Source organism: Delphinapterus leucas, chromosome 21 (assembly GCF_059928025.1).
Source record: "Delphinapterus leucas isolate spDelLeu-1000000601 "Yukka" chromosome 21, BTC_Dleu_Yukka2, whole genome shotgun sequence".
NCBI classification, from domain to species: Eukaryota; Metazoa; Chordata; class Mammalia; order Artiodactyla; family Monodontidae; genus Delphinapterus; species Delphinapterus leucas.
Genome location: NC_143149.1, coordinates 20,948,110 through 20,970,172, shown reverse-complemented (window position 1 = coordinate 20,970,172; position 22,063 = coordinate 20,948,110). Strand labels below are relative to the sequence as shown.

Genomic DNA, 22,063 nt, shown 5'->3' with positions numbered 1-22,063 from the left:
CCTCTTAAGAATCCATTTAATTTTGTTAGAATCTTCCAAGTTATGCCATCTGTAAATTGGTAGGCAGGATGCTATGGGGCGTTGTCATTTCTATCTTAGTATCTCTGAGAGCAGATTTTCAGGACTTTGGAATCTTCAGGTCTGAGCACTGTGTGAGCTAAATATAAATAGGTGTTGGAATAACTGACTAAATGAGGTAAACAGGAAAATGGGTCGTGACAAAAGCAATCTGAATCTACCTGGGTGCCTGTGAGAGCATCTCTTCCATCCTGGTAACCACATGTAGCCTATTACTAACTCATGACTCCAGAGCTGTGCAAACAACTGAATTATTAGGTATTTCAGACATTTTGACTTTCCATTTTATATGGCTCTGAGGAAACCAGGACTGGAGGCAGAAGTAAATAAAAAAGGCTTTGGTCTGTATGTGTGTTTTAAAAAAATTATATCGAGATTGGTTTTTCTCCTTTACTATGCCCAGAGTGAGTATTTGTCAAAATCAAATCTAAGATGCATATCACATTGTATCGGAGGAATGAGACTGGTTGAAATTCCAGCACAAAGGACTCTCTAATTTAGAATCCAGAGCACCTCTGTAGAATATCTATGTCATCTTCGCCAGTTTTTGAACTTCAAGGTTTCACTAGGTTTAACAAGTTCCAGTCTCTGCCATCTCAAAATGGGCATTGATGAACCAAAGTGAGGACTTAAGACAGACAGCATCCTAGCTTCTCTTCCTTTTCAAATAACAGACGCTGATTCAATCAATTCCATTTGGCAAATAATAAATTTATTAGGTGCCTACAAGTACAAAACACTGAAAGCTGCTGCAGGGGATTATAAAGACGTGTAGAAGAGCCCTGCTCTCAGAGAGCTTACAACCTAGGCAATTAGTCACAATTAGTAAGTTGTGGCAATATCACTTTAGGTGGCTTAAAGCAGAGTTCTTGAAAATGTTCACATCCTTCACATTCTCCTCTGGTCAAATATGTAAGGAATCCTTTCAACAGGAAAGCCAAACAGTGGGAAAGAGACCTTTTGCGGAATGAATCGGTGACCTTGGCTTTGCTTATGAGCATCTTTCGGTTGCTGTTGCTTATTCTTGTAACTTTCTCAGTATCGTTTCCTCGAGACCTTTGTTTGGAGAGCATCTCTGTGCTTCCTGAACCTTCACCAGGGTTTCCTGTTTGTTAGTGAGTGGCTCAGTTGCAGTTTGGCCTTGGAATGATTTGCGGTCCGATTTTTCCTGTAGCAAATCTGTATTTTCATTTTAGTTGATGCTAGGATGGTATGCCTCGCCATCTGTGGCTTTACGGGTGGGAGTGAGATGTGATACAGTGGAAAGCAGGCCAGACGTTTCCCTTACTTTAAACATTTAATAGTGCACTTATTGATTATATTCTGTACAGATATAGAGCAAGTTATAAACCTCTTATTTACTTTTTTTTCACTTAGACTGTATTCATGTAAAGTGTATTTACATTAGCAAAAAACAAACGAAAAAAAAAAACAAACCAAAAAAGCCTTGAGGTACAAAATCCAAAAGAATATCTGAGGTATAAATACAAGTATATTTTAAATAATAATCTTTATCATGCTTTATCTGTGTTGGAAAGCACAGTGGACAGGTAGGCGTACATGTTTCTTAATAGAATGGTATATACAACATATACTCTTACAAATCTCAAAGCCATAAAAGTTGAATATACAAGTATATCTTCATGAGGCACGCTAATATCCAAAATACTCAAATTAAACTCTGATCTGTCCCCTGCCCCCTAATTCTTCAAAGAACCTTTGAAATAACACTGACAATGGTAACTAAATTATAACAAAATAAAAGTCCTTCTTACAACTCTCATTCATACATTATTCACTTTTGATCCATATAAAATAAATTCACTAATACTGTCTTTTGAGCCAACCTTTACCGTTACAGTAAAACCTGTATAAAGACCACCCTTCCAAAGCCCTGCACTAGTGTGTTTTTGATTGTTTGTTTGTTTTTTACTGTGATTACTACTTTCCATTACTACTAAAATATATTTCCAGGGGCTTCATAAAGGAGAAGAAAAAGAAATGTAGGAAAAACAAAATTTAAAAAAAACCCCTATTTGCTGAGAAGGACAAATCCAATTAACATATGCGGCTTTCAAAAATGCTGTTAATAACCATAACAACAAGCAACTTTTGTGGTTGGGTTAAATTTACAAGGGTTTCCTTGGGACACAGTTTCCTGTGTTCCCATACATAGTGCCTTAAAGAGTTTCTCCTAACATGGAAATGCAAAGAATTTGCGGACACGTAAAAGGTGTTGATATTTGATTCAGGAGTAGATGTTAAGAGTGCTCAGTTTTCACATCTCAACTTAAAAACCAAAAAACAAAACTGTGCTTTGGAGCTAGCAAGGGGGAATTTCCATCCCTGAATTCACCTGTACTGGATAAAAACAACTTTGCTATCTGCAATCAGGTCTAGAGACAAACTGTGTTTAAAATGGGCTATCCAAGTAAATTTATTACAATCACTTTTAAGGTAAAGAAGAGGTTGGTGGAGACGGAAAGTGTTTACTAACTCAGGAAAAAAAAAAAAACAGACAAGGGTGGGTTGTCTGACACCCCAAAATAAATGGGTTCACTTTCTGGATAATTCCATGGGTAGTCAGATATTCCAGGTTAAACTGAACCTGATGCATCAAGATCCTTCTTGGAGGTGTCTCAGTGTGCCAGACACTGCAGCCCAACTTACACATCTATGCCTTTCGACCAGCAACAAACACACATACACACACCCCTCTGTGCAAACCTTTCTTTGCTCTTCTCAGCGAGAAAATATGTCAAAGAGGACCAACTATTCCAGTGGATACACCAGTCCCTCCACACACTGCAAAGAAAATGACATAGGTACACGTACACAGACACCGACATCGCAAGAGAATGACGTCTCTTCATTATCTTCCCTAATGTATTTATAGTTTTGCTTCTCAGAAGCAATTCGAATAGGAATACTTTTTTTTTTTTTTTTGCACAGTCATATATTCCAGTCAAGGTCCATAATACAGACCTTAAACGAATAGAAAGCAGCTTTAAAAATGTATCAAATCACTATAGTCAATTCCCACACTCCATCTTGTAGTTTTGTTTCAGGATCAGACACTGAACCCAATCTTCCAAGGACTGGCAAGGGTTCTAGAAACAAAGGCCCAGATAATGGACATGCTTCGGGAATCACCTAGATTTGGTGTCTTTGGTTTCAGTGCTCTGATTACTGAAGGAGTCTCGGATCTTTACAACTTCAGCTGCACACAAATGTCCAAAAGATTTCGTGTACCACTCTGGCATGTGGCCCCTACGACAGACAGGAAAGGAAACGCAAATAAATTATTCGAGGTGGAAAACCCTGAATCAGCTGAAGGGAGTTCTGAATATACTTCTATTTCTTGATCAGCAAAATGCACGAGTAAAGATCCCTCTTATTATTCCAGAGTAATCTGCTGGCACCTCCATTACACTTTTGGCACCAGAAGTTTCTCAAGGAACAACATACTGAGTGCAGATACTGGGGGAAACTTCAGGAAAGAAAGCTCCGGCGTGTAGAACAGAAACAGACCATACAGATACTTGCAGTACGGAGCTGTAAAGACCTCAAATGAGGATTTATTTAACAGGAGAGCCACTTTGGAAAGTTTTTAGAGGTTTGATTTTTCTTGTTGGTATTGCTGCATTTCGTTCATTTTCTGATAAGAATTCGCACTGATCTATGGCACAAAGGATAGGTCTAATTAATTACTAAAAGGGCATGTCACATTATTCAAACCTCTTTGAATATACAATGAGAAACATCTGATTGCTAATTCGAACTCTCATTTCCTGTGGCTTTAAGTTCATGGCAGAACCACCACATCCACATTGCTTTAGTACCATATCCTCTAAGGGGTGGAAATTAGTAAGTGGTACCCAGAGGACCAAGAAACATGAAGGAGTTACTTTATAAGCACCGCTCTTCACAGAGCATCCAAGATGCAGGGATGTAGTCACTCAAGATGTCAAAAAAAAAAAAAAAAAAATCAGCACTAGAACCTACCTTAAGTCAGCTCTGCACATGTAGGTGAGTTTGGATTTCCCTGACCCGCAGGGTTCGATTAGATACCTGGCCAGGAGCACATTGACCCTCACTCCCACCACAGGGGCCCGGTCGTGATCCACGGAGGTGAGTAAAAGGGCACAAGCTCCCTTGGGTAAATTAGTCCTCCATGTTCTGTAGGGACAAAACGAGAGGGGAAAAAAATGGAGTTTCCTGGAAGCCGAGTTTAAAACGGGGCCTCATTCTTAGAGAAGGCAGCTGAAGGGCAGGATGGAGGCCACGCCATGCATCCATCCTTGTGCAAGGACTCCTGAATGACAAACTTCAACAGAGCCCCTTCTGCAGTGGTATTTAAGCTCACACAGTCAGTTCTTGGAAAGAGGACCAATCTGAAGTGGGTCTGAAAACCCTTTTTATATTTCACAAATGTATTAGAACATGGACATCCAAATGTTAGTCTGTTGGAGAAGTTCTGGACTAATGATGTGACATTTCCTCAAAGATTTTTGGAATTCTTCTTTCAATAATATCTTCAGAGAATTTATGAATCACATATGAATCAGCTTTAACCACAGCTCACTTGGGACCCAAATGTTACTTCCTGGCTTCTGTGTTCACTAGCTGTTTCTAACGAGAAAATCTATCGTAAAGGGGGCAAAAATCAGCTACCAGTGAACACGTTCAATGGAATGTGCCTCTCTTTCTGAGCTCGATTCCAAAAGAGTTCAAACCATTTTCAGGGATGGACAACACTGTTGGAATAAATGAGGATATATTTTTCATATTTGGAAGGGTTCAACGCTTTTCTGGAAGCAAACGTTCTATTTTAAATAATGTTAGCATCTTATAACATTCAGTGCCACAGAGGCTCATCCTTGCCGCAATAATCAATCCGGAAGCTCTCACCTCAGAACAACGTAGTCCCGAGCAGGATGGGGTGCCATACTGTTTTGGACATACTGGTAAATTTCAGTTTGGCTGTCCAGGATCTCAATCACTTTTGAATCCAACAAGTCCAGGTCCCAGAGGTGCTGCTCTTTAAGTAGGCGCTTTAAGATTTCCTCAGGCGATGCAGGGACTTCAATGGTTGCCCTCCAGAGCCTTAGAGGTGGTCCTTCACTCACCTGAAAAGAGGATGTACTCCTCAGTGCTGAGACAATTCCCACACACCTAGTCTCTGAAGGCAAATTACTAGCTGGGTACGTCGTCCTAATGTTTATTTCTGGCTTTAATAGGCTGCTGACCGCAAGTACATTCAAGATCAGGCCAGAAAGCCAGTAGTACTGCTGGTGTCACCTCCGGTTATATCTGTTTTCCTGGGACCCATATTAGGGTCAATGTAGTAAAACTAAGATTTATCTGCACTCCCAAGCCTGCATGGCCATCCGACTGCTCTCATTGTTTCTACTCAAGGTGGTAGAGACAAATCAACAAATACCTCCATGCACCTATCATGCAAAGCAATACAGGATGCCTCTGCCCTTAAGGGGCTTTCAGGTTAACCACCCACCCACCCAGCACTCCCTGCTCATTAAAGGGCCAAGAGAAGAGTGACTGAGAACAGGAGAGAGCCCAAGGGGATTCCAATCAAATGATGGAAATATCTAAGCACTTCACAAAATGCCCAAAGGCCCCATACCATTAGTAAAACATTCCAGGGAATTCTAGTGTGTTTCTGTGGAACCAAAGGATTTCATTAGATATTTTGATTCCCCTGACACATGTTCAATGAGTACTATTCCTCACTGAACTGGTTTCCACTCTTACCTGGGGGATATGGATCACCTGGCTGCCTAGCTCTATAAGGAAGGGAATGGGTGACAGATCCCCAAGGAGAACTGTGTTGGCAAAAGGGTATCTCGTCTCTGATGAACCCAAGTCCTGACCACTAGAATTCAAATGGCTGACAACGGGGAGACGACATACCTTCTTATAAGACAGCTCAGCCTGCTCAGATGTAGAGTAGCTGACCCAGCCTTTGAATTTCTCTTTGACCTCTTTAAACAGGCTGTCCACACAGTCCTGGAGGAAGTGCTGGTAGCTGGCTGACTCATCATTACAAAGGCGTCCTAACGCTTCTAGGGTAAGTGGCTTCAGCTCTTGTTCGGTGTAGGAATTTCGACATCGGCTCATTTCCTCAGGAACCTGGGAGGGACATGAGAGACATAAAGGAGGTTTGTTGCCCATCAGAGGAAGCGGCAAGATCCTCAAGGCAGTGCAAGCAGTCCAGTCCCCCCGCTTCCAACAGATGGAGGAGTGTCCCTGCCGACCTCATGTGGTATTGTGAGGACGCAAGCAGATCACCTTCATAAAGGTACCTAGAAAGCTTATTTTTGTCTGAGGTCCTCTTCTTTAGAAAGTTACAGTAGGAGAGTAAGTGATTAAAATAGGGTGTACATTGACGAAGACAGATTTTTTTAAATTGAAGTACAGTTAGTTGATTTACAATATTACAGTAGTTTCAAGTGTACAACACAGCGATCCAAAAACTTTATAGATTATGCTCCATTTAAAGTTATTGTAAAATATGGGCTATATTCCCTGTGCTGTACAATATATCCTGTGGCTTATTTATTTTATACACAGTAGTCTGTACCTCTTAATCCCCTTGCCCCCCACACCCCTCTTACCTTTCAAGCCACTAGTTTGTTCTCTATTCCTGTGAGTCTGTTTCTGTTTTGTTATATTCATTCTTTGTCTTATTTTTTTAGATTCCACATGTATGCAATAACATACAGTACTTGTTCTCCCCTGCCTGACTTATTTCACTAAGCATAATACCCTCCAGGTCCATCCCTACTGTTGCAAATGGTAAAATTCAAAATTTCATTCTTTTATTTATTTATTTTAAATTAAATTAAATTTATTTATTTATTTATTTATTTTTGCGGTACGCGGGCCTCTCACTGTTGTGGCCTCTCCCATTGCGGAGCACAGGCTCCGGACGCGCAGGCTCAGTGGTCATGGCTCATGGGCCCAGCCGCTCCGCGGCACGTGGGATCCTCCCAGACCGGGGCACGAACCCGTGTCCCCTGCATCGGCAGGCGGACTCTCAACCACTGCGCCACCAGGGGAGCCCCTCATTCTTTTATTTTAATGGCTGAGTAGTATTTCATTTTATACACACACACCCCCTCCCCACCACATCTTCTTTATCCATTCATCTGTTGATGGACACTTAGGTTGCTTCCATTGGCTACTGTAAATAATGCTATGACCATTGGGGTGCATGTATCTTTTTGGATTAGTGCTTTTGTTTTCTTTGGATATACTCAGGAATGGAATTGCTGGATCCTAAGGTAGTTCTATTTTTAATTTTTTAAGGAATGGCCATACTGTTTTCCATAGTGGCTGCACCTCAGATACAGAATTTATTTCAGATAATTTGTTACTTCTGCTTTCTAAGTAAAGGGGTATGGAGGTAGGCAAGTTCATTAACATATTAGCTCTAATGAGCTTATACATTATAAAATATATAAATAAGACATTCTCAGACGACATATATAATCTTCAGCTGTGGAAAAGACCTTTTGGTTAAGATGTGAACAAGCTGGGACTTCCCTGGCAGTCCAGTGGTTAAGACTCCACTCTCTCAATGCAGGTGGCACAGGTTCAGTCCCTGGCTGGGGAACTAAGATTCCGCATGCCGCACAGTGCGGCCAAAAAAAAAAAAAAAAAGATGTGAACAAGTATGGTGCCCAAGATTTTGTCCTCATTTACATCATCCTTGACAAATAACAAAACTTCCCACCTCCTTACCTGGAAAAGCTTCTTGCACTCAGCAATCATATGGGCTAGCCCTTGAGTGGCAGCAAGATTTTCATTCAAATCTTTCTGATCTGGTTTTCCCAAGCTTTGTTTTCTTTGCATTACCCTAGAGAGAGAAATAAGGGAAGGGAAAGATTCAAATATATATATATATATATACTTTTTTTTTGCGGTCCGTGGGCCTCTCACTGCTGTGGCCTCTCCCATTGGGGAGCACAGGCTCCGGACACGCAGGCCCAGCGGCCATGGCTCACGGGCCCAGCCGCTCCGTGACATGTGGGATCCTCCCAGACCGGGGCACGAACCCATGTCCCCTGCATCGGCAGGTGGACTCTCAACTACTGTGCCACCAGGGAAGCCCCGAAATATTTATATATTTTTAATCAATGTGTTATTCGAGGAAACCTAAAGGAGAGAAAAAGACTTTCACTGGAGGCTATTTGTCATTAAGTGGTTAAGGAAAGCTTTACTTTGGTCACTAGAATTTCTCAGTTGTATCAACGATGCACAGAAAACATGGAAGAGACTGTCTCCGATGAAATCTAGGTTATTTAAAACCATCACATTAAATAGGTTCCTATTTAAACAGGGCAGCTTGTAAGGTCTATACCGTGTGGGGTGGCAGGAAGGAAAGGCAGCTTTGAGGAGTATGTGGGTGGCAGGCACTTGTCAAGGGGCTAAACAGGATCATTCCTTCAAGTGTAAATAAACAGGAGCCCCTCCTGTCAGTGAGAGAAAAGTCTATTGTTTCCTAGAGCTTTTGTCTTAATCTTATCTAATCTCTCTCTTCTGCTCACCTCTAGCTCTCTATCCCATTAAACACAGAACTAGTTAATTAAGCATTGTATGGCTTTCAGAAGCAAAGCTAACTTCACTAGCACAACCAGGCCTCACGCCTACAGCTGAGAAATATTTGTCAAGTTCCTTTACAGCTGAGGAAAAGGATCAGCAGGATGAATTTAGTAGAAAGGGGTTAGTGACACTTCACCATGAGGCCTTTATACGAAATATTCAAATAAGTAAGATGATCCAACTGGTTCTGCCATTTTTTCCTATCAGCATAGGCAAGTTATTCAATACTTACTTTAGTGACCTGCCCTGCAGTCTTGCCTCATGTGTAAAATAGATACTAACAGGAGCTTCACCTCCTACGATTGTTATGAGGATTAAAGAAGATAATCAATGTCCAGGGTGTAGCCCCATGCTGGGGACGGAGTAAGTGCTGAGCAAAAGAGCCTTTGTTATGTTCCACAGTCACTTCGATCTTGTCTACATGTAAGGAGAAACTTTGCAACAACTGGCTCAGCTGAGTCTTAACTTTGAGGCTCAACGTCATCCTTAGTCATTTCAGATCCAGCTCCTTTCAACTTTCCCACACAGGCCGGCAGCTTGGTTCTACTGAAGAAGCCAAGGCAGCTTGGTTTTATTTATGCAGAAGCCAAGGCAGCAGGGCTCTCGTCCCCCATCCAGTCTGTAAACTCTCTTGTCTGTTTGCCGGCAGAAAGTATGATGACAATGTTACAGAGAGCACTGGGGGGGAGGATCAGGGGAAACACCTGCCACGGCAAAGGAGTAATGCACATCTCTCTCAAAACCTGGTTGAAACTAGATTGTCTAGGAAGTCAAGCCCCCAGGGCCGAGAAGAAAGAATGGAAGCAGCAGAAGGCAGAAACTCCTTTTTGCTGGATTCGGGTGTGAACCCTACAAAAACACAGGGACAGCCCTACAAGGAAACGGAGGCTTCTTCTGTCTAAAGAACGGAGCATGCGCGTGCGTGTCTCACCATGCACGTGTGCGTCTCAACACCACGCGTGCGCGTCTCACCGTGCACGTGCGCAGCTCGCTGGACCCGTACCTTGGAGAGGAATTCTCTCTCTTGAGGGTGTTGAGGTGGAAGAGGGAAGGCGCCAAGCACACGGCCAAGTTGGTGGGAGTCATCTGGTTCTCCTTCACAGCTGCTGTGACATCGCTCAGGAAGTAGAGGAGCGTCTGCAGGACCTCCCTGTTCTCGTCAGGCAGGAGCATGATGGCGGCCTTGATCGCCTGGAGGCGCTGGTCCTTGGGCACATCTGCACGACACCCGCATTTACCCCATCAACCCAGTGATTTTCCATGTACGCTCACAAGGAAACCTCCCAAAGCAAATAGCGGCATCAAAGACCTCAGCCCAGCACTGAACAAGCACTTGCAAAAAGTGTACTTGAGGTTAATACGGAAGAAATTAGGGATGGCCACCAGCGTCACTACCCTCAAGTACTTCCTGCCTGTGGAGGAGTTACAAGTTTTAAAAACGCACAACGCCAATATACTCCTGAATCCACCTCAAAGTGCAGCTCCAGATGATGCCTGCTCTTCTCTTTTACTTTACAGTTCTTTACGGTTCTTTCTTTTCTAAGTACTTTTTTGAAACTCCTAGTTTACCATTCTTAATTACTGAACATTATAGGCTATACTTTAGTTTCAACGAGAAATCTTATCAAAGACATACAAGAGGATGAGAACCGAGATTTCTTCACCTTGACTACAAAATGTTCAGCATCTCAGCGGACTCTCCCAATTTCAACTGATCTGTTTATTCTTTAAATGGGGAAAGGAAGCTGCTAAAATATTCCATTTAAACAACAGATATGTTTAACTAGTAATTTCTTTAAGTTTTAGAAAGCCCTACTGAGAGGCTACTATAAAAATACACGCTTGAGAAATAAACCCATAAAAAATATATAATATAAATAATATAACAATATAATGTAATGTATTATAACATTATATAATATGTATGTATAATACAATTATAATGTATTATATATAAATAAATAAAATAATACACGTAGAAAATGTGGAACACAACTTTCAGGTCTCCTTTACTAGGCAAATTTTTCTTTTAAAAGTCGTGTGGTGGAAAACTGAAGTCACTCAAATGCAGCTCCATAGGACAAACTGATTAAACAGCTCCATGGTTACAATACATAACAAATACCTTGGTGGGGGAAATGTGACCTGTGTTTTCATAAAATCTGAAAGGACGAAACAAATAATGAAATAATCCAGACCAACTCCATTTCTCATAAAATAAAGTCCCACGTGCCAGTTCTAAAGACAATTCAAGCACTGAGCGAAGCTGCTTTTAAATTACATTGCTGTAATAACACACTGAGCCAAAGAAAAACACAAGGCTGTAGAAGCTATAATCCTGATCTTGATCATTAATTCAGACCACTGTTTGCTTTAAGCTTTACTTAAAAGTGAGATGGGCATGGGTATTGTTTTCCCAAGTATTTCTGGTAGAAGCTGAGATGAATAGCAGAAAAAGATTATTTATTCGTTTTACAGCAAGATAAAACACACAGACACCTGTGAAACTTTAAACACAACAGGCCCTGCTAGAGAAATGTGAAGCAACTGAAATGCCTACAGACAAGGCGGAGAGAGGGATCTCGGAATCTGCTCTTTTAAGTATCTTAGATAACACTGTTCTGGAAACGAATGAAAAAAACGAGCTGCTGGATCAGAATGTAAAAATGCACAGTTGCTTCGGTAATTAGAGAATGATGACGAGGGAAATTTATTTTTGCATTATTCAACAGGTACACAGAAACCTGTTCCACAAACAAGAAGGCAAGGAAGAAAGAAATCGATGACGTATTTCTAAGAGATCATCATGTAGGTCCAAGAGAATGACTTCAAAGGAGCTACAGGTTTCAGCTGACCCCACTTTTCCCCACTGCCAACAACGTCAAGATCAAAGAACACTTACATTGGTAGATCTGCAGAAAGGTTTCCGAGAGTTTGTTCGTCATTAGTGGCTCAGGAAGATCTCGAAAATACTGCTTCAACATGTCCGCCACATCATAAGCAGACTGCCCCTCATAGTTGACACAATCTATGGCGCTTTCATTCATCTGGCGCAGAGCCTGAATCCGGGATTTGACACCCGATTTTCTGAAGAGTCCAACCTATTGTAAAAAAAAAAAAAACAACATTAAGCGTTTTTTCACTGCAAAACTAGAAGAAGATGCATGCATCTGGACTCCCATGATTAAGCGGGACCTGCAAGCAGCGGCTCTCACCTGATCCAGACAATGGTTGCGGAGGTAGCGCATGGCCTGCTGAATGCTCTGGGGGAGGGGCTGTCCTGTGCGCTGCACGTTGACCGTCAGAGGGACCCCGAATACATGCCGGTCCTTGTAGTCTGGAACCTTGATCCTTTTCATAAACTTGGGCACAGCCCTATTGAAAAAATATTGGGGGTTGGAGGGATATGTTTACTTGTCTGTTTTTGTCCATCTGTGCAGTTAAACCCTGTGGGCTCTAGATCTGTGCTAATAAGGTAGCTATTTAAATTTAAATGAAACAGAACTACAAATTCAGTTCCTCAGTTGTATCAGCCACATTTTAAGCACTCACTAGCCATTTGTGGCCGGTAGTTACCACACTGGACTGTGCAAATATAGAACATTTCTACCACCACAGAGAGTTCCATTGGACAGTGATGTTCTACATCCTCTAAGGGTTGGGGCTGTGAGGCCCAGTGACAGCTCCTCAGTTGGGGATTCTCCTTCCACTGGTAACTCTGAGAACTGGGTTTGCGTTCCTAAGGGAGGTGATGGGCTTCCTTACAAAACAGCGGCACAGGAAGGAACAGAAGGAGAAAAGAACAGTCAAGACCCTAAGTAGGAGCTTCGGGACAGAGTTGAAAAACAAGTTCCTATTTGTCCTGAAAATGGACAAGAATCATGTCTAGGTTCTTGATGAGATCCAAAGTATTAAGGGTAAAAAAAAGATCAGGACGAGAAAACAGCAGATGCATGATGTTGGTCTGACATAATGCGAACCAACTCCAGAGCTCAACAGTGGGGGCCAAGCTAATGACCCGAAGTCAAAATAAATTCTCCTGCTGATGACCCCAGAGAATATAACATCTTTAGCTTTCTAAAGGAAGACGGAGAAGAACAATGAGGGTTTTGTGAGCCTACGCCAGGCTCCCTGGAGTCCTGACACCAGGTCCAGCCGGAGCAGTATATACAGCAGCAGGAAGCCAATGTCATGCATTTAATGCTGTGAAGCAGAAATTTCAGCTCTACAAATGACCTCTCTAAACGGGACAAGAAAGGGCAAGGCCGAACAGGAAAAGAACCTTGTGTAGAATTTCTCCTCACTCCGTGGATTCCCACAATGGGAGACTTTAACGTTTGGTTTGGACTCACTGGAAAAACTGACCAGAACCCAGGAGGTATTATGGACTTTCAGATTCTTGAGGGTTCGGTGGTGCTGGTGGGGGCAACCCAGAAATGAGAACGTAACGTATGCACTTTTAAATAGCCAGCCGGGAAACCCTGACTCGAAGCACAGAGGAACGCGGCGCGAGGCAGACTGCCTTGACTTTCTAGTGCTTGCGCCACAGCCATGGCGCGTTACTGTTTATAGCTCTAGGAAAGGTGAAACTGAAGCACACAGCCAAATTTGTGTTTCCATACAGTTAAGTATATGGTATCACGGCTATAAGTGTGCATAATACTCGCTTTGTCGGGGGAGAAAAGCCCAGCGGCGGAATGTGCAAGGAACACATTACGATCTCCACCGAGAATCTGAAGCATGTGGGGATAAACCAGTCAATACTTATTTCTGTCATTCAGAACAAACAACTTCTGTATTTAGCAGGGCTCCCATAATAACAGCCTTTGAACAGGAGATGCTTTGATGCCCAAGTTAACCTCACTATGAGTCCCAAGGAGGGGAGGAGCTGGAGAGAGAAGGGTTACATTGCTCCGCTGACTCTCTGGTTTGCTACCGAGCGCTACTCATGAATTGGGCCACGTCTCCATTTTTATAAAGAGCGGTAATTGTGCAACTGGATAATGAACACTTGGACTGGTGAAAAGACTTCAGGATACACAGCTGACAGTGCAGAATGCGCTGGGATGTCAATGTAGAGACATTTCTCTGCTTTGCACTCAGTAGGAAAATTAAAATATGCACATAATGGGTCCTATCCATGACCCACCCAGCCCGACAGTCTGCATCTCACACCATACACACCAAGGGCCATACTCCTGAAAGTATGGACAGCTCAATAAATTTTATCTTCGTATATTATTTTAGTCTATGATATCTTAGAGTGGTGAATTCCTTAAAATGATTATCCACTGCTTAAGAGTCTGTTGGAAAAAACAAAACTAAACTCTTTAGTTCAGGTAGATTCTTGTGATGCTGCAAATACTCACATCAAAAATGATTTCTAAAAATGTGCACAAAGAGGGGTACAAAACCAGGTACTGTACATGAAGCATTTCAAAGTTGGTCTCATAACACCTTATGACCTAAACAGTTTTCTTCCCTTCCTTCCCAATTATGATCTGATCCTGTACGTGTATTTGCCTGTGGTGGGCTATTCCCACCACTGGGACGGAAGCGCCTGGACGATGAGATGGAAGAGTCGAGCATGCTCATCCCATCAACTGGCACTGAAAACTCAACCAGCCCTGATGGAAACTCCCTAAAGCTATCTTGGCTTAAGCAGGGTCAAAGGTAGCCTCAAGAGTGCAGAAACTGACGGCATTAGGATGATGGACTAAAGATCCAGGATGCAACTGTCACATCCTCAGTGTTGGGAGAGCACTGGTTGAGAACATTTTCAAATACAGTTCACTGGACAGTTTAAACCCTTACCAGCTAAAACCATGCTTATTAGAAGGCGTGTATTTCTCCAGCAGGGCGGTCAACTTCAGGAGGGAGTATTTCTGCAGCAGGTTCATCTGGGCCACAGATTGGCAGTTAATCTGCAGCGATACAGAGTTTAAGCTCGGCCGATGAGAGCTCTGGAAACTGTGCCATCTCAGCCTGTGCCTGCGAGAGAAGGCGGGGAATGTGAGTGAGGACGAAAGCTTTTTAATGGGTCGATGCAGAGTCAGCAGTGGGCCGCTCACCGGCCTCTTATCTTAGGAACTGAGAAGACTCAACTTCCATTCCAGTCTTTTTTTTTACCCCTGTGGTAAAATATATATAACATAAAATTTACTGTCAACCACTTCGAGTGCACAGTTAAATACATTAAGTATTAAGTACATCCACAGTGTGGTACAACCATCCGTACCATCCATCCACAGAACTTACTTCATTCATCTTCCCAAACTGAAGCTCTGGTACCCACTGAACAGTGTTCACTCTTTTAGGGTGGTAGGATTTCCCCGTCTGTCACTTTCCTTAGCAACTTTCGTGGCTGTGAATGTCGGACTTATTCCCGCCTCCCTACGCAACAAGCAGAAGCAGCCTCCTTCTGATCCCTCCTCCTCAAACTGGGTGGAGAAGGGAAGAAAAGTTCTTACCTGCTGGACCTAGTCAGGGAGGCCCCGACCCCAGAATCCCTCCTTTCCGGGATGTCTGAGGGCTCCTCGGGTTCGTTCAGTGAGTTGCCCGTGCTGTCCAGGTCGCTGGGGGTGGCTCGGTCATTGTCGACGTCCAGGTGTATCTGCTTGGGCGAGGACGGGCATGGAGAGACCGAGTCCAGGGCCGAGTCTGAGTCTCCCTCGTCTGAAAATTTCTCCGACCACTGGTTGACTATCCTCTGCATCCCCTTCACGTGGTAGAGGATGTCGTCCAGCTCGGGGAAGATGTCCTCGTTCTCCAGGTCGGCCAGGTCACCGGAGCTGGAATAGAGGATGGAGCCGGGCACGTTGTCATAGATACTCAGGCGGCTGGTCATGGAGCTTGAGGAATTGCGTCTCTTAAGCTCCTTGGGGCTGTCGCTGCTGTTTTCCCTCCTCAGGCTCATATGGCCAGGGCCGTGGAAGCTTCCAGTCCTCCAGTTCACAGAGCTGTTATTCCCTGAGGGAGAGAAGTTGCCGTTGGAGAGGGCTTTGGGGAAAGTGCCAGGCTTGTGATCTTCTGGGATGTAGAACACCGCGTCCTCCGCGTAGCTCTCGCAGTTTTTAAAGTTCTGTTCCATAACGTTGTTGAATGTGGACTGATTGAACGGATCGAAGCCCTCTAGGTACATGCCTCCCCTCTTGTTGCAGGCACTGAGGCTCCGGGTCCTGGTGACGGGACTGGGCGTGCTGACGTTGCTGCTGGTCTCCGACTGGCTGCTGCTGCTGCTCGTCTGCGTGGAGTTGGAGACGCTCCTCTTTCGCACCACGGGGACGTTGATGCGGTTGCCGTTGAGGGCGGAGATCTCCACGCAGTTCAGCTGCTTGAGCTTCTCCTCGTCCACCCCCTCCTGCAGGATGGGCCCGCTGATGATCAGCCCCAGCTTGGACGGCACCTTGTGCTTGCTGTGGTGGGAGCCCTTGAGCTTCAGGCTCTCCATGCGTTTCAGCAGGCTGTGCGTCTTGGACTTGGTGTTCTTCTCGTGGCCTTTCACGCTGAAGCTGAAGCTGGACAGTTCCTTGGGAGAGGGCAGGCTGCAGAAGGAGTCATCGTTGCCTACGAAGGTGCCGGAGGAGCAGACGCTGGTGACGGAGTTAGTCCGGGCCGTCGCCGCGCCCCCGAGGTGGGTCGCTTGCGTGGCGAGGCTGCTGGTGCTGCTGAGGCTGCGGACAGAAGCCACCTCCTGGCGCTCGCTGAGGTCCGTCAGCACGCTTTCACGGCTGGGGGCGTTCTTCAGGTGGGGATCGTCTGGGGACCCAGGGACGGGGTCCTGCTTTGGAGAAAAGACATCGAACTCTTCAAGCCGGGACCACCTCTTGCTGTCCCTCTGGAAAGTCCATTTGGCGCTTATTGCGCAAGGCTCATCCTCGTCCGAATCCTCACTCTGCAGAGACAGAACGGAACCGCTCATCCCCTGGGACTGGCAGGCCGCAGGGGGCAGTATGTGCGCCAAGGGCCAGGGGCCAGGAGACTGATCATAACGCCAGCCGTGTCACTTCCCTCCTTGCATCTTTAGTTTATTATTTTTAAAAAATAACCAAGATGTATGTAAAGAATTTAACAGGAAAAAGCCTGACCATGTGTTTCAAGCGAAATAGGAGTTATTTAATGGAAACACTGGGATCTATAGGCTGCTCTTTAACTGCTCACAGAGGAAACCTCTGAGATCTGTGAAAATTCCAGGCATGTAAAATATTTTGAACTGGAGTTAGTAATGGGTAGGACTCCCTCTGGTCTGCCTTTAATTTTGCTGTCTGTTGATAGTATGTGTTTATATTCCCTTTTGCAATTAAAATGGTGGTTTTCAAACACTTTAAGAAGAGGGGTAACCGAAATCTCTAGCTACCCTAAAAGTACACAAGATCTCCTCTAACAGATTAACGGAGACACAAAGCAAGGTGAGCCATCCCATCTCTTCAGTGGGTCAGTGGGTACTTCTCAGCCTCTTACCTGTTCCTTTTCGTTCCCTCCCCCACCAACACGGGAACCAGAGTTAATGCCACAAGTGTCCTGTGACGTTTCAACCTCAGACATGCTCCAGCCTTTTAACAAGGCTTCACAAGTACCCAGTTCTGACAGCACGTAACATTCACAAACACGAAGTAACATCTCCGCTGCTGATGCCTGATTTACTGGTGGGACTCAGGGTTACCGTGTGACAGACTACTGCATCAAAGCCCTTGAGGCGGGATATCAAAAGGCACAGTTCAGTGTGAAGCATGTCCTTCCCACTGGTGTGGAGAATCTCCTGTGACCAGAGTGTCCCAGGACAGTGACTGGAGAGCATTAAACGCTGACTTGCAGGCTCCTCTCCACAGCTCAGCGGGTGTGAGGTTCCAGCTCATTTGTTTAAAAGGTTTAACTCCCCCAAGAAGGCAACTTGCTGTAGGTTAGATAATTAAAATGGGTACTCTGAACAGTCAGAAATATGTTCTTTGACCAAACTTACTCCTGTTTACTCTAATTTGTGACACTCACTCCCACTACTACACCCACCTCTTCTCCTAAGATCTCGTAAGACGTCCTCACACTTCATACGCAGAAGAAAATACCATCTGAATCAGTTATGTGCCACCATTTCACTAGAATGTGTGGGATTTCCTGTCCTCCGTCTTCCTCCTCTCATTCCTTTTCTCCCTCCAAATCTCTATTATTCTTCCATATCCTACCAGCCAGCCTTCACTGCCATCCCTACGGCTTCAAAACACAGTTACTGTTACATATGGGAAGACAGAGTTCCCAAGAACTTCAGCTTTAATTTCTGTAAGGAGGCAATGCAAAATCCACCGGAATTCCTTAAGCCTCATCCGTTTAATATGTCATAGGCATTGAGCTAATGAGGCAAAAATCACAGATGATCTTTTCAGATCAAAAACAGCAGGCAAGACACAATTTATTGGCTGGCTGCAGCTCTTGGTTTCAACTACATAAGGCCACACAGCTTTTGGTAAACCTGACTGGATTGTAACATTTAAAATGTCGATATTTTTGGACCACGGAAGTAAGAGTTTGAGAGACAAAATCTATCACAAAATTCATAACCCAGTTTTTGATCTGCCCCCTTTCCTCCCACCACGCTATACATTGTATATACTCACTCTCTTCCGACGAGGACTAATTTCCAGCTTCATCACCGCGCATTTGTTTAAAGTATTCAGACGCCTACAGAGCAAAGAAAGAACATTAGCAGAGACAGGAAACCACTGATGGGTGGATAAATATTTTTTCCAAACAGCTGACGTGTTTAATCGAGTTTCCTTGAATCCATTAATATCTATAATATAGAAGAGTACTTGAAACTTCTTTAAAAAGTGAATAGTCTAAAAATATTTATGTTTCACAAGTTTTCTCATTTAAATTTAATATTACTATTTTATAGTAAAATGGCACACTGTGGTGGTTCTGTCTGGTGCCTCTTATTCCTCACAGAACAAACAACCCTCAATGAGGACAGTTATTCTTTCAACAACCCCTAGGTTGAATCATTAGGTATCTCCACCCAGTGCCAAGAAATAAAAGGCAGTGATGTCTTCTTTCACAGAAAAAGAAACATGAACAAGGAACCAAGCAGAGTTGTTCGTAAATAAAGCGTATTCTATCTCAAATAAAAATTTAAATATAAAAATAATCTCTGACAAATAATAACCTTAGACAGCCTGTTAAAAAATGCAGTAAGTTCTGTATAGAAATGTGAGCCCTCTTTAACACCCAATTCTTTTTTTACAACTTCCCATACAGGACAGGATAATGCATGGTATAGTCGCAGCAACAGCACAAATGACTAATTTAAAAATCTGTATACTTCAGCTTCAAGGGTCAACATCTTTAAGAGTTCAAACATAAGCACTTGAATCAGATTCTTCTTTGGAACAGAAGTCACATTTTTACTCTGAATATTTTTTACCCCTTCCAAAGGGTAATAATTTAAAATGAGGAAAGTAATTTAGCTTCACTGAAAATGAAGTACTTAAAAAAAACAAAACATAACCCACCTCAACGGTAAGTAATGAAATAGCTGAAGAAAAGAAGCCCTTTACATGTGCAGGAATAAATGGCACGTAAAAGTCTGCAGGACAGCTTTTCAAGCCCCAGTTCTTTCTAACATCTTCCAGATGATCATCGCTTAGTCTTCCTCAAACGGACCTTTAACCTATCTGCTGTCTGGTACCATCAGTTTTCCAATTTTTCCTAAGATTGCAATTCTTCCACTTCCACAGGACAAGCGCATTTAATTCACACAAACTCAAACTGACCATGAGCCCTCTTCAAGGCTCTATATTTCTGATCCTGTTCTTGCAGCCTGTCTAACAACTTCGATGCAGGAGGGTAGAAAGTATTTTTGCCTGCTGATAAGACTGCCTTTGATTTCACAGATTATGTGGTAGCCTGCTTATAGGATAAACAAAGATAACCCAGAGCACCTATGTTCAGGAAAATTCTCTCTCATGATGGAAAGGGAAAGAAAACAAATAACTAAAAAAAAACATCCACAGACATTAAAACGAGTGGATACAAAGTCCCTCTCTAAGGGGCATCCATGACTTAAATGACTTCTACCCAGTGTTTTAGTTCTCCAATATTTTTAAGATTTAAAGAATCGGGAGGGTCACAGCTAGTCTTAGGTCTGGGTTTCATTAATCAAACCTGTTAATCAAATACCCACTTGACATCATTTGGGCTGTAATGGTTGAGGGGTGTTTATAACCCAGTTTACTAGGCGTGGATGCCTGTAGGGGTGGGGGAGGGACTTGCTTCACAAGCTCCAGATTTGAGTCAAACAGAAAGGGCCAAGGAGGTCATTTTTGTAAAGGTCAGTGTTACCTTCTTCTATCCGTAGCACCAAGCTAATGGCTCTTTGAGACTGAAGCCCAGAAGTTATTCCCCGAGGTCTCCGTGGGATTCATTTGACCCCTAGGAACCTCCAAAGTGGTGGGATGTTACCGATTTAGAGACGTTACAGACACGAGGTAGTAGTTCTGGCTTGCCGAGTCGGGGCTGCGTTCTAGGTCAGGCATTGTGCCTGGAGCCTCATGTGTGTTATTTCGTCTTGATCCTCACGACAACCCTATGGTACAGATATTACTATTTATCTTCATTTTATAGATGAGGAAATGGGGGCTTGGAGTGGACACAAACCTTGTCCAAGGCCACATGACTAAAACATGGTGGCTCTGGCCCTCAAAAACAATATCTTCTGCATTCCTTTCTAAAATAAATGTTAATCATGATAATACATGGGAGCAGCTTCTATCCTAAGTATGGCTCCCTCCAGTGAGTGGCAGAACACTGGTATCTCCCACTGTCTGTCCAGAAGCCCTGGCCTTTCCCACCCCACAGGGCCCTCACTGGCTCAGCTCCTCAGGAATGTGTCAGTCTTATCTGCTGGGCAACTTGTACTCTGCTCTGAGGGGGGAGGGAGCACAGGGTGAGCCATCAAAGGTTCAAGAGCTTTGCTGGAGGGAGCCGCAAGCGCCCTGATAAAAGCATGGCAGGCAGGGATCTGGGCCTCAAGTATTCCAAGTGAAAACAGGGAAAGCAGAAGAGAAGTGAGAAAGGAAAAAGGAAGGATTTCCCAAGTAGACCTGACAAATAAAAATTGTTCCAATCCTTAAAGATATTTTCTTGGCAATAATGCAATTGCTTTTCTTTGAATAGGACCAAAACAGTAACGTAGTTGAAATCTACTATGTGGCCAGCTGCTTCACAGAGCTTAGGCACTTCAAGGGCTGTTTTACAATAAAGTGCAGACTGGAGATGATACTACGGATATCTATTTGTCATTACATGATTATCACCTTATTTGCATAATTCTTTGCTGTACTCATAGGAGTCAGTTGTAATCCCAAAGGAAGATAGCGAGATGGGATATTTTTCAGAAGCTATAAAGAGAAAGAACATTTCATAAGAGGTATTGTAAGAGTAGGTCACAGTTTGCATTATCACCTGTATACAAGACAAGCGAATTACTCCTCCAGCATTAATACTGAATGTGATGCTCTCAGAATCTGGGCCTTATCATCAGGGTTGGATTATACAGCAAAGCGAGCAAGATTGGGACAAAAGCCAATCTCTCCAAGGAAACAAGTACGTTTATCCCTTACAAGTGTGTGTGTAAGAATGTTGGTTAGCAATCTAAACCCCAAAAATCTAGTAGTTGCATACTTACAACTTTTGGTCATTGCAAACTATTGAAGACAGTACCATTAACATTCTCAAGAAAACATTAAGCTACAAGTTTTCTGCTCTAAGTAGACTATTTTAAGAGATCAGCTCCTACCAGATTTTTGACCAAAGGAGCTTTAAGATCTGCAAAAGTTATAAGTACATGAATGTTTATAATAATCATTAAGCAGAACATGGGAGTGTATACTAGTGTGTACATGGGAGTACTCCATCCGTGTGTGTGGGGGGGAGCTGGGGTAGGGGGGCGGCAGGAAAGAGAAACCATGTAACAATCATTTCGTTCAAAACAAATCTAAAAATGTTTTACTTAAAGTAAAAATATTAAATATTTAATAATATTTTATTAAGGTAAAACTTTTCAGCTGCGTTTTTGTAACTATATTACCGTATATATTTAAAATCAACTGCTCAAAATATTTCAACAAGGCAAAAGATGGAGGTCTACAAAAAAGTCCGTCCGTCTAGAAAAAAACTTGACAAATGACAAGGCAAAATTTCAAACAACACTGTAGATTCAAGATTTGCTGGCCCTTTGAATTTCATGGGCTGAGAGAGTACATGGAAGAGGCCAGTCTAGCAGATGAGATGAATATCACATGATCAGTTAAACAAGTATCCTCAATCCTCAACTACTCTGCTGACAGCTCAGGACCTGTAGTGCATTTTC

At 43.3% G+C, this 22,063-nt stretch overlaps 1 protein-coding gene across 2 annotated transcripts in view; it reads right to left on the bottom strand.

Moving 5' to 3' along the window:
• Nucleotides 1–768: 768 nt before the first annotated feature.
• DLC1 (DLC1 Rho GTPase activating protein) overlaps nt 769–22,063 on the bottom strand; it is a 402,099-nt gene continuing 380,804 nt past the window's right edge. For both annotated transcript variants that reach the window (XM_022571107.2, XM_022571110.2), the window contains 11 exons: nt 18,312–18,375; nt 15,174–16,597; nt 14,518–14,694; nt 11,919–12,078; nt 11,606–11,804; nt 9,707–9,920; nt 7,843–7,957; nt 6,010–6,228; nt 4,990–5,207; nt 4,084–4,257; nt 769–3,348 (listed from right to left, as the gene is read on the bottom strand). In XM_022571107.2, the coding sequence (XP_022426815.2) occupies nt 3,228–3,348; nt 4,084–4,257; nt 4,990–5,207; nt 6,010–6,228; nt 7,843–7,957; nt 9,707–9,920; nt 11,606–11,804; nt 11,919–12,078; nt 14,518–14,694; nt 15,174–16,597; nt 18,312–18,375 (3,085 nt within the window). In that variant the 3' untranslated portion in view covers nt 769–3,227. The remainder of the gene's footprint in view (nt 3,349–4,083; nt 4,258–4,989; nt 5,208–6,009; nt 6,229–7,842; nt 7,958–9,706; nt 9,921–11,605; nt 11,805–11,918; nt 12,079–14,517; nt 14,695–15,173; nt 16,598–18,311; nt 18,376–22,063) is intronic.